Genomic DNA, 17,016 nt, shown 5'->3' on the forward strand with positions numbered 1-17,016 from the left:
GTGCAAAAGCTTTTAAGAGAAATAACTTTTTAACAAGGAAAACTTTTTCCAAGGTCAAAGGAAAAGTACAGTTATACAGGCACTCAGTATACCACCTAAGTCAAACATGAATGAAAAATCTTTTCCCAAGAGGGCCAAACAATTCTACTACTTTTATGTATTAAAGTTCTGCTGTATTTACTATCACTTCAAAAAGTGGGTATCAAAGACCGTACAAATCTTTTCATTACATACTGGTTTAATTCATAATGGCATTTAATTTTTTTTTACAAAAATATTGGAATATTTTCTTCCTACTCAGGAATTATAGATTTTAGATACATACTATATTTGCATTTAAAATATAATGAAATTCATGATGAAAAGACCATTTATGACTTCTGCTTCCAAACAAGATAGAATAGATTTACTTTTCCCTATTCTTTCTGCTAAGCATAAGTAAAATCCCTTGATATATACATAAAACAAGCATAAGAGGACTCAGAAAGGTACAGAGAAAGAGGAAGACCAGGTAGGGATTTCACGACCCAAGGAACAACACAGTGGTGAATTCCTGTTTTTTTTTTTTTTTTTTTGTCTTATTTATCCTGAACTGGGTGCCAGTTAGAACCAGATAGAAACATTAGATTAAAAAAACACAATAACTGAAGTGAAAAATGTATTACACGGGCTCAACAGCAAATGGGAGAGGACAGAGAAAGCAGTCAGTAAATCTGAAAATAGATCAACGGAAGTTACACAATCCAAAGATGGAGAAAAATAAACAGAGTCTCAAAGACCTGAAGGACAACATTAAGAGGCCCAACATATATGTAATTGGAGTCCCAAAAGTAGAGGAAAGAGAAAAGGGCAAAAAAATCTTTTGAAAAAACTAGTGAGAAACATTATCTTAATCTAAGAAGCTAAATGAATCCCAAGCAGGATTAAAAACAATCCTAGACATAGCACAGCCAAACTGGTGAAACCAAAGATGAACAGAATATCTGAATAGCAGCTAGAGTGAAACAACACATTACATATATGGTGCAGAAACAACTGGTTATCCTATGGGAAAAATAATCTTCAAGTCTCACCCATACCATACCCCCAAATTAAATAGGTATCAGCATTAAACACAAACGCACAAACTACAAAATGTCTAGAAAAAAAACAGAGAAAATCTTTGCAACCTTGGGGTAGTCAAAAATTCCTTAGATAGGACCAAAAAGGCACACACAGTTCATGGGAAAAAAATGTAAACTTGAACTTCATCAAAGCTGAAAACTTCTTTTCCACTTTTCAAAAGATGCCATTAAGATCATGAAAAGACAAGTCACAGGCAGGGAGGTAATATCTGCAACAGAAAGGGCTTGTATCCAGAATGTATAAAGAACTCTGATGACCCAATAATTTAAAAAAAACGCAACCAGAAACTGGGAAAAAGATGTGGAAATTTCACAGATATATAATTGGCCAAGAAGCACAAGAAAAGAAGTGCATATTATTGGTCGTCAGGGAAAAACAAATTAAAATACCAGTGAGATTCCACAGTACCCTTCACAGAACAAGACTGATCATATCAATGTACGGAACCCTCATACTGGTAGGAATGTAATATGATACAACAGACTGAAAAAGAATCTGATAGTTTCTTGTAAGCTTGTAAGTATACTTACCATGTGACCCAGGAATTTCACTCTGAGGTATTTTTCCAGGAGAACTGGAAACATGTCTGCACAAAATCTTGTACATGAATGTTCACAAACAGCTGTATTCATAAGAGCCCCAAACTGGAAACAACTCAAACGTCCAGCAACAGATAAACTGAGGTGTAATTTGTGGTGTACATCATACAATGGACTAGTACTTAGCAATGCAAAGGAACAAACTACTGATATACACAGCATGGACAATCTCAAAAACATTACAGCCAGTGAAAGAAGCCAGAAACAAAACTGTTCATGCTGGATGACTCCATTTTTATGACATTGTAGGCACAACTAATCTTTGTGACAGAAAAAGATATCCTGGTTGCCCAGAGCCACAGAGAGGTGAGGAAAACAGGCTATGAAGAGGCACCGAGGAATATTTTACAGTAATAGAAATAGTCCCATCTTGACTGTGGTTGTGGTTACATGGTGGTATACATTTTTCCAATCTCATCAAACTGTATAACTAAAATGGGTGTGCTTTACTGTATGTAAATTATACCTCAACAAGGTGGATCAAAACATTTCAAAGGCATAGTTATCTGATACAACACTTGGAGATACTGAGTCATTGCTCATACTTCTCATAAATAATCATAATTAATCTCCCAATTAACTTCCAAGTAATTGTTACCTTAGGAGACTAACCGTTTGCATTTATCACAGGTGTTCAGATGTGACTGTCTGTCCTTCCACCTCCCCCTTCCCCCTGGCCACACTCCACATCCCACGCCCGACAATCCCATCCTAATGTCAGCTGCGTGAGGGCAGAACCCTTGACTGTCATTTAGGCTGTATCCTCGGTGCAAAAAGTGCGCCTGGCCCATGGCAGGTGCTCGATACACTTTGGCTGACGTGATGAATGAGTGAATCCTTCACATTGTTGGTATTTCATCGGGAATCTCTTCCTAGGCCTTTACCCACTTTCCCTGGTCAATCTTTACTACTTTGATGGCTTCAGGTGCATCTGTACATAGATGATTCCCCAGTCTCTGTGTCCTATGCTCTCTTGCTGATCACCAGACCCACTGATGAATGCCTACTGGACAACTGCCTTTGAAAGTCCCACAGGAAACGCAAATTCGCCATGTTTAAAATGGAACTCATTAACCTCCTCTAAGTTTATTCATCACATTCATACGAAAAATAAAAACCTTTCCTAAAACATTCGTATTACCTTCCTACTTTACTTCATTCTCAAAATTCTTGAAACGAATGGTCAATTCATCCTCAAAGGGTCTCTAATTACTCCTCAATGCCATTTAAATGTAGCTTCCATCCTGCCCAGGACAGTGAAAGCATCCTCACAGAAGTTAGCAGCCGAGATCATTTCATTCTCTCAACTGTACCGTGGACGCCTGCACCTCAGCCCCACTCCTCTACGACCATTAGCTTTGCTTAATTCAATCTTTGCTATTTCTCTACTGGATTCATGCAAAGTCACTCTGATTGGTCTTTCTGCTACCAATCTCTTTTTCGTCTAGTTCCTCCTCCACATGCTTACAGAATTATCTTTCTAAAATACAAAACCGATGTCACTACCCTTTAAAAAAGAAGTTGGTGGTCTCTGACTAACAGCTAAATCCAAATTCTCAGCGACACACGGCTTTTCAGCCGACTTGCCAACCACTTCCACTATGAACTCTTAGAGCGTTTTCTAAAACATCATGCCCTTTTGTCTTTAGTAGCCAGCTGTCTCTGCCTGCAATTTCTTTTCTTCTTATTCACCTTAAAAGGCTATGTACTTCTTAAAGCTTACTCAAATGTCCCTCTGCTATGAATTCTTCTTAGTTCCTTCAGTCAGAGCTCTTCATTCCCATCCATGATTCTTGGCACGGCTAATCATACCTCAAGTGATGACACTGACACTTACTATGTGGGGCAGGCATTACCTACGTGATTTCCTGCAGCATGCTACAGATATTTGATTGTTTTAAAATTAAATTTTTGTGTAACGTTCAAACACTGAGCCCTGGAGACCAGACTCGATTGTAACAATGGCCACTCTTCTGTATATTGGTTTTATTTTCCTGTCTGTCTGTCTCCAACTTGACCATAACTCTTCCTGTACCCACTGTCTGGTATGCTACCTGGCACATGTAGGTATGTATTAAGTACCTGCCCGGAGTGAATAAACAAACATTCCAGTTCCTGTTGTTCAGCTAAATCAATTCCAGTATTCAATGAGAAGATACTGTGTAGCCAGATTAACTTCATATCCATCCAATTCTTCACATACATACTGAAATGACTGAAAACTATTCTTAATGCACTATTTTTCTCTTAATAAGAGTCTTTGAAGCTGTGAACTGTGTATCCTTTTCCAACTGTACTCCTTGCTTTCTCAAATGTTCCACTACAGGACTTGATTCTGAACTTTTCTTATACTTAAAAAAATGACAATACTACAGACTACAGATAAAAAACATTTAAAAAGTTTTTCAAATATCTCTTATCTCTCACAGTTCTATCTGCTTTTTGCTGTGACCATGTCAAGACGCCAGAACTTTCCTGAACCTCAAACCTATAAGGGATTAAAATGAACTAATAATTCTCTATGTGAAATGAGTAAACTGCATTACTAACAGGATGTTTTACTTCTGTGGTCCCTCAAATGTGTATTTACATCATAAAGTTATATCTTTGAATAAAAACTAAAGTTCCTTCCAGCTCAAAAGAGAATTCTTAAATGACTCAGACTCAGTTGTACATCTAGTGGAGGGCAGAAATAAATGTATTAATGAAATCTATGACTAAAGCAAAACAATACCCAGAAGACCATGGACTACCACGAACACTAGTCCTACCTTCAGGGATCAGGCTTCACTATACAATAGCTGGATTTAAAATTAAATAAAGATTTGTAAGCAAGAAGCAGAAACGTACCAGGCACTTCTGCTGCATCATAAAATAACGTAGGTAATGCCTCCTTCACTCTCTGATACATAACGAGGCAGTCAGTAAATGTTAGTTTCATTTCCCTGTTTACTCTTACGTCTCCTAATGCCCCCGGTATGTCAGAGTAGCTTTTTTCCATGTGCAGGAATATCTGACACGCAGCATTCCACACACTGTTCTCTTTCTCAAGAGTTGTCCTGGGTAAGAAGAGAACAATATATCTGAAATTTTAGATGCTGTCATTCATGGAAAAAAAAAATCTCAGCCATAGCTGAATGCTGGAGAGAGGGAAATAGATAATTTCAACATGACTCAGAATGAACATAGGTATATAGATACCAGCCTGACATGTGCTGACATGTACCTGATGGGTACTACAATTAATCTTAGGTTACTAAGTAAAAAATCACATCGTTGCCAACCTTTCCTAGCAAAAGGAAATGAAAGTCACCTTTAGATGAAAAATAATTTCCTCTTCTTCAAATTGATTGAAGAAATAATTGATTATTGGTTTTCAAATAATTCCAAATAGAATTCTCATGCTGACTTGAAATCTCTTCCAATACGAACAGAAAAGGCTACAGATATTTCTACTTGGGGATGACACATAATGGCAAGTATTTTTTTCTGCACCTCAGTGGCTCATTTCAGATCCACATCAAAGCCACTGTGCCAGGACAGCTCATTTGTGTTTGTATATTACTCTTTCTTTGAAATATGTGTCTTACTATGTATGTGCTGGCATATCAAGGCTCAAAACGAGTACCTTTGTCTCTCTGATTACATTCTGCAGTGATTTAGGGTGGAGTTAGTTAGTCCTGAATGGTTTATGCAGTAATAATGGACTGTTTCCTTGAAGCCGGATTGATTCTTATTTGTGTTACTGTTACTCATCACAGTATGTTTTTATACGGATCAGGATTTCTTTCTTCAAATGTAATATTTTTCTCTAAAGAGTTGGAAATTTCAGCAAAGTAAGGTGACCTATAATTCTACTGGTTTTTATGAAGTATGGTTATGTAATATGTACTCTGCGTACCCTTAAGGGTTTGGCCAAGTATATCAAGGCCTAATGAAACCAGACAATAAGTCAGTTTGCATGAACGCAGGCTGCCCATTTGAAGAACAGACCTGAGTTTTAGGGTCCCTACAGGAAAACCAAGCCTTCAGGAGATTTCTTCCAATTTCTCCAAGGTCTTTGAGAAGCAGCAGAGGTTAAATCCAAAAGGGCTTTTTAAGAAGTGACTATGAATCAGAGCAGAATCTCTTGATCCCGTGCTAAACCCATATATGTTTCGCTCCTTGTACTCTGAGTAATTTCTCATCACTTTATACATCGTGTAACAGCGTAGACGAAAATTTGGGCTCAGAAGTGACACGGTGAGTTATGTTTCAAGGACAAATTAGAAAAGGGGGAAAAACATATTTCTAAGTGGAAGAGTATATGTATATGCATGATTTCTTTCTCCATATTTTCCTATTAGAAATCTACAAAAGTTTACTTAAACTGGTCTTTAAAAAAAATGGATCCCTTACTCTTCAAAAAAACAAGCTGCAAATAGCCACTTTGATTATAAATATATGGATTACAAAAAGTGAGGTATAGGGAAAATAAGAAAAAAGAGAAAGGAAAAAGGTTGATTCTCGAATTGGCCAAGCCCCACTCCCATGTCCCAGCTCAGTGTAATCTGTACTAAGGTTGCATTGTTAAAATATGCTATGTGTCATACATGTCAGAAATAAATATTTAAAAGAAGCTCATAACCATAAAAGAAGTCTGCTATAATCATACTAAACTTCAAAAAAGGAGATATATTATTATAGTTGAAATGTCTTATGTTTGAATTGTATTTGAAAAGGAAGTTTTTAATTAAATAGATATTTCTAAGCCTTCTACCGACATTCTCGTCTAGCTGAAAATGGCACCAGCGTCATAAACTCACAATAATGAACAGCCCCCCTATAAAACACTCCTTGATTTTTATAAAATAAACTAGTTACGGTCTAACTAAGACACCAACTAAGTACTTCTTTACATTCTTTATGTGAGAAAAACAAATCTAGTTTATCACATTTTACTCTGAAGGTTTTAAAAACAACACTGTTCAGTGGATGATAATCACAAGGAAGGGTACAGACTAAAAGATTAAAATTAAATCCATCTGTCAAGGATAATTTACTAAAATAATTCATTTTAATTTCCAATCTAATCATTTTCTAATGACTATTTAAACAATGAAACTGCTTATAGTTAATTATACAGAGATTTCTAATATAATTGTATGGAAAAGCATATTAAAGATGGAAAAACTCAGAATAATGTAAATTATAACACAACAAAACAGTCTTCTGCTTCAGCTCAAAAGCAGAGCATTTCAAAAATGTCGCCATAACGATTTTCTTTAAAAAGCTGAATGATTTTGAAATATTTTGGCATTGTAATGAAAGGGTATCAAGGTACACACCAAGGAACCCTGAACACTACGGTATAACTACATTTCAAGTGAATTTTTATGAAATGCATAGAAGTCATAGAAGCATACTAACTGGGCTGGACAAAGTCTGAGGTTCACAGAACTACTGATATAAAACTTTCTTCTTCTAAAAAAATAATAAATCAATAAGAACGTTTAGGTTTTAAAAGAAGATAATAAAAATGTACTCAATAAAAATTCAAAAAATAAATATTCGCTTATGATAGAGATCCAAAGGCTTGCATCTAAAATGTGATGAAAACCTTTAGGTGAGCCCAAGAAAGGATAAAAGAATTACTGAGAATGTGCAAGTGTTCAGTCATATTCTGACCTATGAAGTCAGCTTTATTAATAATAACTTTAACTGTATAATAAATTATTTTGTAGATTTAAGCAAAAGGATGTGAGTTTAATACCTACATTCTGGTGAGCAAATAAGCTTTTTGTAACTCATAAATTTCAATCAATGAAAAAAATTTAAAAGTTAAAACAACGTAGTTTTCAGTACACTAATATATTTTTTTACTCTGTAATACAATATAGCTGTCACATACAATGGCTCTGGTAGGCTTAACTGTCAGTGGGCACGGAAGGCCAGAGAAGGGTTTATATACAATATTCAATAAGCAATAATATCTATTCAGTGTACAGTAACAAAATTTTAAAAGTACTAACCTAGAAACACAGAAAAAGAATTTATTGTTTTTAAATTCCAGAAATGAAAATAACGTAACAGCATGTCATCCATAACAAGCTGGCCCTATAATTTCTAAACTACAGTCCCATTAAAACATTTAAGAAATAGAAACAATCTACATGTTTTTCTACCAGGTAAATATACCTGAGAAAGTTACCTATAAAGAAAGAGGCTTTAAAACTCTCAACCACAAAGACTCTTCTACTGTGACATTATGAGGACGTGCCGGGCACCTGACGGGGAGGGAAGCCATTTCCCACGGTCTGTTCACCACACACTGCAGGCTGCAGCCCGTCAGCAAAACAATATTTCATAGCAACACCAAGCTCATTTGACCGAAGCAGCACAGTAATGTTTTAAAACCATCTGTTTATCTTCATTAGTATGTAAAAAGCACCGTACACAAATTTGGAAATGTTTAACGTGTCCATAAATAAGAGTGTATTATCTCAGCATAAGCTTTAAAAAAAAAAAAAAAAAAAAAAGGTCGAGTAGTCAGACCAAATATAGGAGAAACAGATTCTACATTGTGACTAAAGTAAAGGTATTTTAAAATTATCGCTGTTGTCATCGCTAAGAATTAACAAATAAATACAAATTTTAAAATTTAAGTAGTTCTTCTGGCAGCAAAATTATATCTACCAGAGGAACATCTCCAACCCCAAAATCAATTCAGAGCTTGAATGCAATTTGTGCTTTGTTTCTATAAATATGCAAATGCAGTGCTACTTTCAGACATTTCTAAATGACTAGATTTGTAAATAAACAGTGAATTCCTTTTCATCACAGTTTATTTCTAGTTCACCTTATGCAGATTATAGATAGAACTAAAAATTGCTTCGTTTTTTTTTCCAGTACTTTAACTGTGTGAATCAAGGTCCTTTTATTTTAAACAGTGATTTATTGTTATTCTTAAGGTAAACAACGAAAACAAGTTCTAAATTTAAATTTTTAAGTGTTTAAAATGTCAGATGACAGAGCCAAAAACTGGTAACAGCTTTTTAGATTTCATATTAATAGTCTAAGTAAAAACACGCATGGCTACCTGGCAACAGATGTGAAAGAATCAGGTTTCTGTGATGAGAAACAAAAAAACATGCAAAACACCCCCTAAAACACATGATCTTCTCTCTTATATCTAAATTTGTAAAATTTTTATAAATACATGATCATTCTATACAATACAGATCTTCTAGGACATTTCTAAAGGAAATTACAGTTTTTGGTCTTAAGGAGTAAGACTAAGATGGAAAGGGGGGCGAAAATAATGAAATCTGAGGGAGCAGTCCGCTCTTTCTACACACAAGCACGCTGCTGTTCATCCAGTCGAGTGAACGATTACAGTTCAGTACAGGATTTTCAAGGCAACTAAGAAGTCAGAACACAGGTATTTCCTCTTCCTAGGGTTAACAATTCTTTAAAAAGTTCTACTCATAAAGGATTGTTGGTTTTTTTTTTCAAAAGGGAACACTGACTAAACGGGGGCGGGCGGGGTGGGGGGGAAGGTTTCCAGCCCCAAATTCATATACACAGCAAGCAGACTATAAGCTAGATTTAGACTGCCCCGTGAAACAGACTTGTTGGTACCATCTAAGGTAGGCACTAACCCTAGATGGTTCAAAACACGATCTAGTAAAACGATACATGTTTTTATACCTCAGACAACTAGAAAGCATTACTGTTCTAATACCATGTTTAACTAACTCCTAAGATAATAGACTTCTAGGATCTTGTACCTTAGCAGTATACCTGAATCATTACTAGCAATAGAATGCCAAATTCAAAACTGCTATGAAAGTAAAATCATCATTAGAAAAAACCCTACTGTAAAATGAGGGAGGACTTAGTGCTAAATACTAATACCAAATGTATGAAGGCAGAATCTCTGATTGGGGAAGAGAGTGAGGGAATAGATGCACCCAAGCAGAACACAGAACAGAGAATGAAAAATGTTTAAAAAAACAGAAGAAGGAATATGGAGGAGAGCCAGGCAGCAAAAGAATTACTGGAGAGAATGAAAAATCTTTAAAATGAGGCATGTGCACAGGACTCGTTTTTCTGTCCTCTGTGTTCCTAAGAATTTACAATGTAAGTGGCACAGAAGTCACACTAGCAGGCAAGGATGAGCTTTCTGATGGACAGAGATGAAGGACTGGGGGCTAATGAACTGTTTTGTTTTCTTGTTTTTGTTTTTGCTTTTAATTCATACCTGAAAGCCTTGAATCCTTGCTAAATATTCCAGCTGTTTTGAAGGTTGTACTGGAGAACAAGGGGGAGTAGGAGAACTTCCTTTTAAACCTATGGCTTCAGCTGCAGGAGATGTTCCATTCATAAGGAGTTCCCTGGCCATTGGAGCTGAACTACTCGATGTGGGAGATATACTGAAGAAAGAGCTCGAGGGTTGGTTCATATCTTTGGGTGACAAATAGCCTAGAGTAGTGCCAGAGATTACTTTGTGGCGGCTGGCTTCCATCTCTTGATAAACATCAGGAGACAAATGAAGAATTCCTTTTGGAGCTACAAGTAAAATAAAGGAACATTGTTATTACACGTAAGATAAGTGGAACAGAAACATGCTATAGCGTTATTAACTCACGGATTTCACTTGACACAGTGACTGAGCAGTGAGAAACGCTGTTAAGCGGGCACCTTCCCCGCGCTTGCAGAAGCAACGGCAGTGTCTCCTGTGTGCAGGTGAATAATGTATGTTTCAATATTCCTAAAACCATTAGTATAAACAAGCCACCAAAGTGACTTCAGGGGAAAGCGTACGAGGTAGGGAAGCTGTGGAGGAACACGGGTAGCTGACGTGTGGACGTGCCACGTGGGAGAAGATTAGGAATGTGCAGGGTCTTCACCCTGTAATTTAATATTTTATGATCTCATAAAAGAGACCCCCTAACATATGCAGCAACTGAGACACGGTGGGTAGAAATGAAGGCTGCGTCAGTCCAAACCATCTGAGGAACAAACTCATATACCCGACGGCCTACTGGTGTGTTCTCCTATGTCCCACCGTCAACTCTATCTCATGAACATGTCAAAAAGCGACAGAGCATCTTCTCCCCCAAACCGTCTCCTATCTGGCTTATCTCATCACGATACCGCCATCCACCTGCTCAGCTGCCCAACGTAGACTCCTGGCAACCATCTCTGAGTCATCCACAAACAAGTAACTACCGCGTGCAGTCTAGAATTTGCCCCATCATCACCAAGTGCATCAGTTCAAGCCAGGCCACACACAGGTTCTAATGTCAAGAGGGGTGAGCCTGGGGCTGTGTCGTCAGTTGGCAGGGTTGTAAACATATAAAAACAGCCCTTTCCTTTGACTACCGTTTGTCTCAGAGAGGTTTCAAACCACATTTCGCACTGCCTGTTCTAATATCTTCGGATCAGATTTTAAGGACTCTCAAATCATGATATCATCTTTTAAAATTACTGATAAATCACCACTTTTGGAGAACGTGCTCTGACAGACACAACTTAATTCCCTTGGTCCTGCCTCTCCCTTTCCCACCACTAACGTCCTGATTCAAGCCCTCAGTGTTCCTGGCCAGGGTGACTTTAACAGTCACTAAAAGTTTCACTGCCGCTACTCTCCCCAGTGTCCATTCCCCAAAATGTGTTCTATAACATAGTCCCCCAATGTAAGGGCTCCACGATAAATAAGTTGGGGAAATAATGAAAATTATATCACACACAAACATCTCTTTTGGAGGATTGACAATTCACATTAGCGCAGTAAAGACTGAGAAGTCCAGAAGAACAGAAATCTATTCAACCTGGTTTAACCCAGGATTTCCCAAATTTATTTTATATCCAGGCTTTTCACATAATATTAACAATATCTAACACTCTGGGAAATGCTAAGACCAGCCACTCTCTTACTTTAAAGTCTTCACTGGCTCCCCATCACTTACACGATAAAATCTAAACTTCTTAGGGTGACATATGACGCCCTCAGTGACCTGGCCCCTCCTCACCTCTCCATCCTACTAAAATATTCATGCAGAACCCATGCTCCCATCATGCAGATATAGTCACACTTCTTCCAATACTCTGGCCTGTCTGATCCCATCATATCTTTATTTCTATTGTACACACACACACACACACACACACACACACAGCAGTTAAGCTCCGACTGCTAGGTTCCAGGCACTGTGCTAACCAATACTGTCCTGACCTCGAGTCACCCTCAGTCTCTCAGGAGAGGAAAATGAAAGGCATAAATAACATAATGCGGTAAGTGCCTCTGTGGAGACGGGTTAGGGAGCAGCGGGAAAGGAGAAGCGCTAGAAGCTCAGGAAAGGCTTCCTAGAGATGGTACTGAGCACATCTCAATGGATGAGGAGAACTGGGCCAAGGAGGAAAAGGACTGAAGGCAGAGGCTGCATGAGCAAATGCAGGGACTAGCAGAGTAAGCCCAGGAAAGCAAGAAGGGGGAGGTTCGAACTGCAACAGGGGAGGGAGAGGGGAGGGGGAGGGAGGGGGGGGGAGAGAGGGGAGGGAGGGGGCAGGAAGGGGCCGAGCTCCAGGAGAGTTCATCCTGACGGCATTAAACATAAAGGAGTTGCTTTTAAAAATGATTTATATATGGGACTTCCCCGGCGGTTCAGTGCTTAGGGCTCGGCGCTTCCACCGCAGGGGCTTGGGTTCGAACCCTGGTCCGGGAACTAAGATCCCGCATGTCACACGGTGCAGCCAAAAAAGTAAGTGATTTATATAGCTTAAAATAACCTGTCAATCCTCTTTTATGGATTTACTTTATGCTTTTGTGTTTGTTAGCTTTATATCCAGGAAAAATTTCAACAAAAAAATTTAAAAAGAAAACATACGCATTGGAAAAAATACAGATGAACCTCACTAGCCAGAGGAAACTACTTTTACGTTTGGCTTTAAAAATACACTTTTAGTCTTATTTCCTATATACCGTTTTGTTAACTTGAAAAAAAATAAGTTACAACATAAAAATACCACGTGATCCTTTTGTTGTTTACAAAACAATATACTTTCATTAATAATTTTAAGGCTTAAGTTTTCATTATATGAATTGTTTCCTTAGACAATTCTGCATTGTTGGACATCTAATTTATCTCCTTTTCATGCAATTAAAACAAATAGTGAAACACATTTTTTGCAATTACATCCTTACTCACAGGAAGATTGATTTCCTTCACTTAGAAGCAGAAGTGCTAGTTGGAAGAATACGCGTTTTAGTTTTTCTGACACGAACAAACTGCTCCAAGTTGGTACAACTCCAACAGCTGTGCCAATTTCACGCTTCCATACTAACATATGCAAGTGTCTCTTTCCTATTTTGGTAGTGGACATTATTATTAAAAAATCCTTCCCACTGTTCTCTGTTAGTGTCGGTAAGTGGCAAAGATTTTAAAAATAATATCTAATACCAAAATCGGAAAAAAAGGTACTTTTAGCCCCACCACCTGACATCTTGGGGAGGTGAGAGGAGCTGGAGATTTGAGTTCAATCATCAGTGGTCAGCAGTTTAATCAGTTATGCCTGCATAATGGAGCCACCACAAAACCCCTAAATGAGGAGGTCTGGGGACCTTCTGAGTTTTGAACACATCCTCATGCCGGGAGGACCGGGGGCTCCCCAACTCCATGGGGACAGAAGTTTCTGTGCTCTAGAGCTTTTTGAACCTCATCCTGTGTACCTCTTCATCTGGCTTTTCGTTTTAAAATCCTTTATAATAAACCAGTGATAGTATCTCCCCAAGTTCTGTGAGCTCTTCTAGCAAATTATCAAACTTGAGAAGGGAGTTGTGGGAACCCCCTGAATTTACAGCCAGTTGGTCAGGAGTACAGGTGGCAACACGGGACTTGTGACCGTGAGAAGTGGGGCATCTTGTGTGGCGGAGCCCTTAATCTGCGGGGTCTGTGCTAATTCCGGGGAGTGTCAGAACTGAACTGTAGGACACCCTATATCAGTGCCTGGAAAATTGGAGAATGGGTTGGTATGGGGAACAAAATGCCTATACATCTGGTATCAGAAGTGTAGCGAAAACAGTCATATGTCAACACTGATCAAACTGTACACACATGTGCCGTTTATTACACTTCAACTTTATCTCAACAAAGTAAAAATACTTGCCAATTTGATTAAGTGCTATGTCATATTATTAATTTTTAAAATTATTTCACTAGCTGCACAAACACCATATGTAATTCTTACTTAAAGAATAACTTAATGTATGACTCTAAATTCTATACTCAATTTAAGAAATCAGGAAACTAACAGCATTATTTCAGCACTGCTATTATACAGAAGTAATGGGCGTTGCCAACAGCAATATTATAAAGCAACGAAAATGCTCTCCCAACACTCCAGAGAGGCATTACATCACAGTATAAGAACTCATGCAGAGTACAGGCTCCCTTAGTCTGCAGTAAAGCCTGAATTGACTTTTCTTCGTGAATAACGAAGATTCCTTTCTGCAGAGCTCAAGTGATGTAACAGCCATTGAAAGACTGTAAAGGCATATGTGGATTTATGCAGTCAACTACCGAGTGATTTTCAACACGAATATTAGTAACAGTGTTTGGATCAGTCACAATTCATTTAGGTTCTTCTTGTTGTAAATTTAAGTCACTGTTCAGTAGGGTAAAGACCGAAAAGCAGATTCAAAGAGTAAGTTCAGATATACATATTTAAGGACTTTCAACTGTCTCCTGAAAAACTATATCCATTTATTCTTCTATTAGCAATGGGTGACTAAAACCTGTTTTCCTGGACGTCTGTCGAAACAGGTTTTAGTTATTCTAAATAGTTACTGCCACTCTACAACATTCATTGTTATATTAATTTACATTTATTTGATTATTGCACAGATAAACTTTCTCTCATGTGACCACCTCAGGCCCCAAGCCTTTTTCCTGTTGGCTTTGACCTCAGTTTTGCTCATGGCCTTGGAAGGTATTCCCTCGTTCAGGCTTGTTATATCTGTTATATTTGCCCTCTACCTGAAGATGTCCTGAACCCATTCTCCCATCATCTATCTTCTGTCCCAGATTTTGCCTTTAATACTCCCATCTTAATACTGTCGGTCTGAAACCACTGTATGTGGCTACACCGCAGATACAACAATGGCACTATTCTAGCTCTTTACACGCATTATCTCATTTAAACCCCACAACAACCATATGAAATGCATTTTTATTTCTCTATATTATAGATGAAAAAACAGAAGTATAGAGAAGTCACAAAACACAGCCAAGGTCGTACGGATAATGATCAGCAATGCTAGACTTTACCTCCAGGTAGTCGGTCACTAGAGCTTGGATACTTAAACATTACATTAAATGGCCCCCTGAAAGAACAAGAAGAGCACAAAATGCAATGTCCAGCCAGTTCCAAACACCTAGGTTTAAGCCAGGAAGTAAACTCCAAGACTAAGGTTTACCCACATTGGTTCCACGGTTGACCAATGTCATCATGGTTGTTCTTAGATGTTCCAGAGGTTGCCTCACCAAAATCTCCCTAGATCATACAATGTTCATACAGGATTTTAAGAGCCCCGACTTGCCAGGGACTGCGACGTCTTACAAATAAGGAATGCCAGGCCGTGGTGCCCTTTTTACTTGTTTTCCACATTAGGTTTACGCTTCTCTCAAATAGGTGTGTAAACCCTCCAGCGTGCAAAGCCTCCTGCAGCATTTTCCTGGAGCTCCAGTTCTTACTGGAAGAGCTGAAGAGGACATTTCGAATTGAGATCTCCTAAAAGGTCTAATCATATGTATAGATAAACAAACTTTGCAGAACCTGGCCTTTTGATGTTCACCGACATGGTAACTCTTCCAGAGGCTGAAGAACATACATGAGTAGTAAGTGGAATCAGGGGTATCAGAACAACAGGGCAAGTCAACGGAGCAAGAAAGATACTGTCACTTCACTGGTACAAGTGGTTAATATTAGTCTATGAAGAAGGATTTCTCTGCAAGTCTGTGGAATGAACACATAGCTACTGCTTAATAAAATGAACTTGTCACTTTTTACACCAAAGCTCTGAGAGAGAAATCTTACTGCTTGTTTCCATAAATTACCTTGAATTCTTGCCACAATACTGTTGGACTCAATGTTCTGTTTATAAATATTCAAATACCCAACAGTACTCAGGTCTACTTCTGTCACAGTGAGTTTTTCATAACAAAAAGTTATAATTCACACAGAGGTAAAATACTTTCGTAAATGAAAGAAAGAGCAGAAACGGTGGTGGGTTCTTCGGACTGAGATTTAACACGTGCGGGTAGACTCTGCTCCTATGTAGACACCATCGAGGATGACTCACCACATTTTAAGAAAGTCAATTATTTGTATGTGTTTGGAAAGCTGATGCCTCAGAATTTCATTCCTTCTCTGATCAGACATTTTGTTTAGTACTACCTCAGAAGACAGAGTCCTGCTTCCTGATTGGCATCAATTATCTTAAAAAACATCCCAGTTCTTGAGAAAGAAGAAAAGGGCTGGAGGCATCACACTTAACTGATTTCAAAATATATTAGAAAGCTATAGTAATCAAAACACTAGAATACTGGCATAAATACAGACACACAGACCAATGGAACAGATTAGAGAGCCGAGAAATAATACACATATATGGTCAACGGATCTTCAACAATGGTGCCAAGACTACATAATGAGGAAAGAACAGTTTCTTTAACAAATGGGGAAACTGGATATCCACATGCAAAAGGATGGAATTGGATCCTTATTTTATACCATACACAAAAATCAACTCAAAATGGATTAAAGACATAAGACCCAAAACTATAATGCTCCTAGAAGAAAACACAGGGGAAAAGTTTTATAACATTGGTCTAGGCAATGATTTCTTAGATATGATACCAAAAGCACAGGCCAAAAAATGCAAAAATAGACCAAGTGGGATGATGTCAAACTAAAACGCTTCTGCACAGAAAAGGAAACAATGAACAGTGTGAAAAGGCAATTTATGGAATGACAGAAAATACCTGCAAACCATCTATCTTATAATGAGTTAATATCCAAAATATATAAGGAACTCCTGCAATTTAATAGCAAAAAGACTAATAACCTGGTTAAAAATGTGCAAAGAAAGAACCTGAACAGACACTTCTTCAAAGAAGACACACAAATGGTCAACAGATATGAAAAGATGTGCAACATCACTGATGAGTAGAGAAATGTAAACGCAAAAACCACAATGAAGTATGACTTCACACCTGGTAGGATGGCCATTATTTTAACAAAAAGGAAA

The 17,016-nt window shown here is 37.9% G+C and overlaps 1 protein-coding gene across 44 annotated transcripts in view; it reads right to left on the minus strand.

Annotated features, from left to right (window-relative positions):
* Positions 1 to 17,016, minus strand: part of STAU2 (staufen double-stranded RNA binding protein 2) — a 287,834-nt gene that overhangs the window by 115,814 nt on the left and 155,004 nt on the right. For 36 of the 44 annotated variants that reach the window (XR_010837442.1, XR_010837440.1, XR_010837444.1 and 33 more), the window contains one exon: positions 9,967 to 10,274. Coding sequence is in view for 39 of the 44 variants with exons in the window: in XM_067017251.1 (XP_066873352.1) it covers positions 9,967 to 10,274 (308 nt within the window). In the remaining 5 variants the exon portion in view is untranslated. Of the gene's footprint in view, positions 1 to 7,558; positions 10,275 to 17,016 lie in introns of those variants that run through there. The other 8 variants (XM_067017259.1, XM_067017252.1, XM_067017258.1 and 5 more) reach the window with 1 other exon arrangement.

This window comes from Kogia breviceps, chromosome 17 (genome assembly GCF_026419965.1).
Source record: "Kogia breviceps isolate mKogBre1 chromosome 17, mKogBre1 haplotype 1, whole genome shotgun sequence".
NCBI classification, from domain to species: domain Eukaryota; kingdom Metazoa; phylum Chordata; class Mammalia; order Artiodactyla; family Physeteridae; genus Kogia; species Kogia breviceps.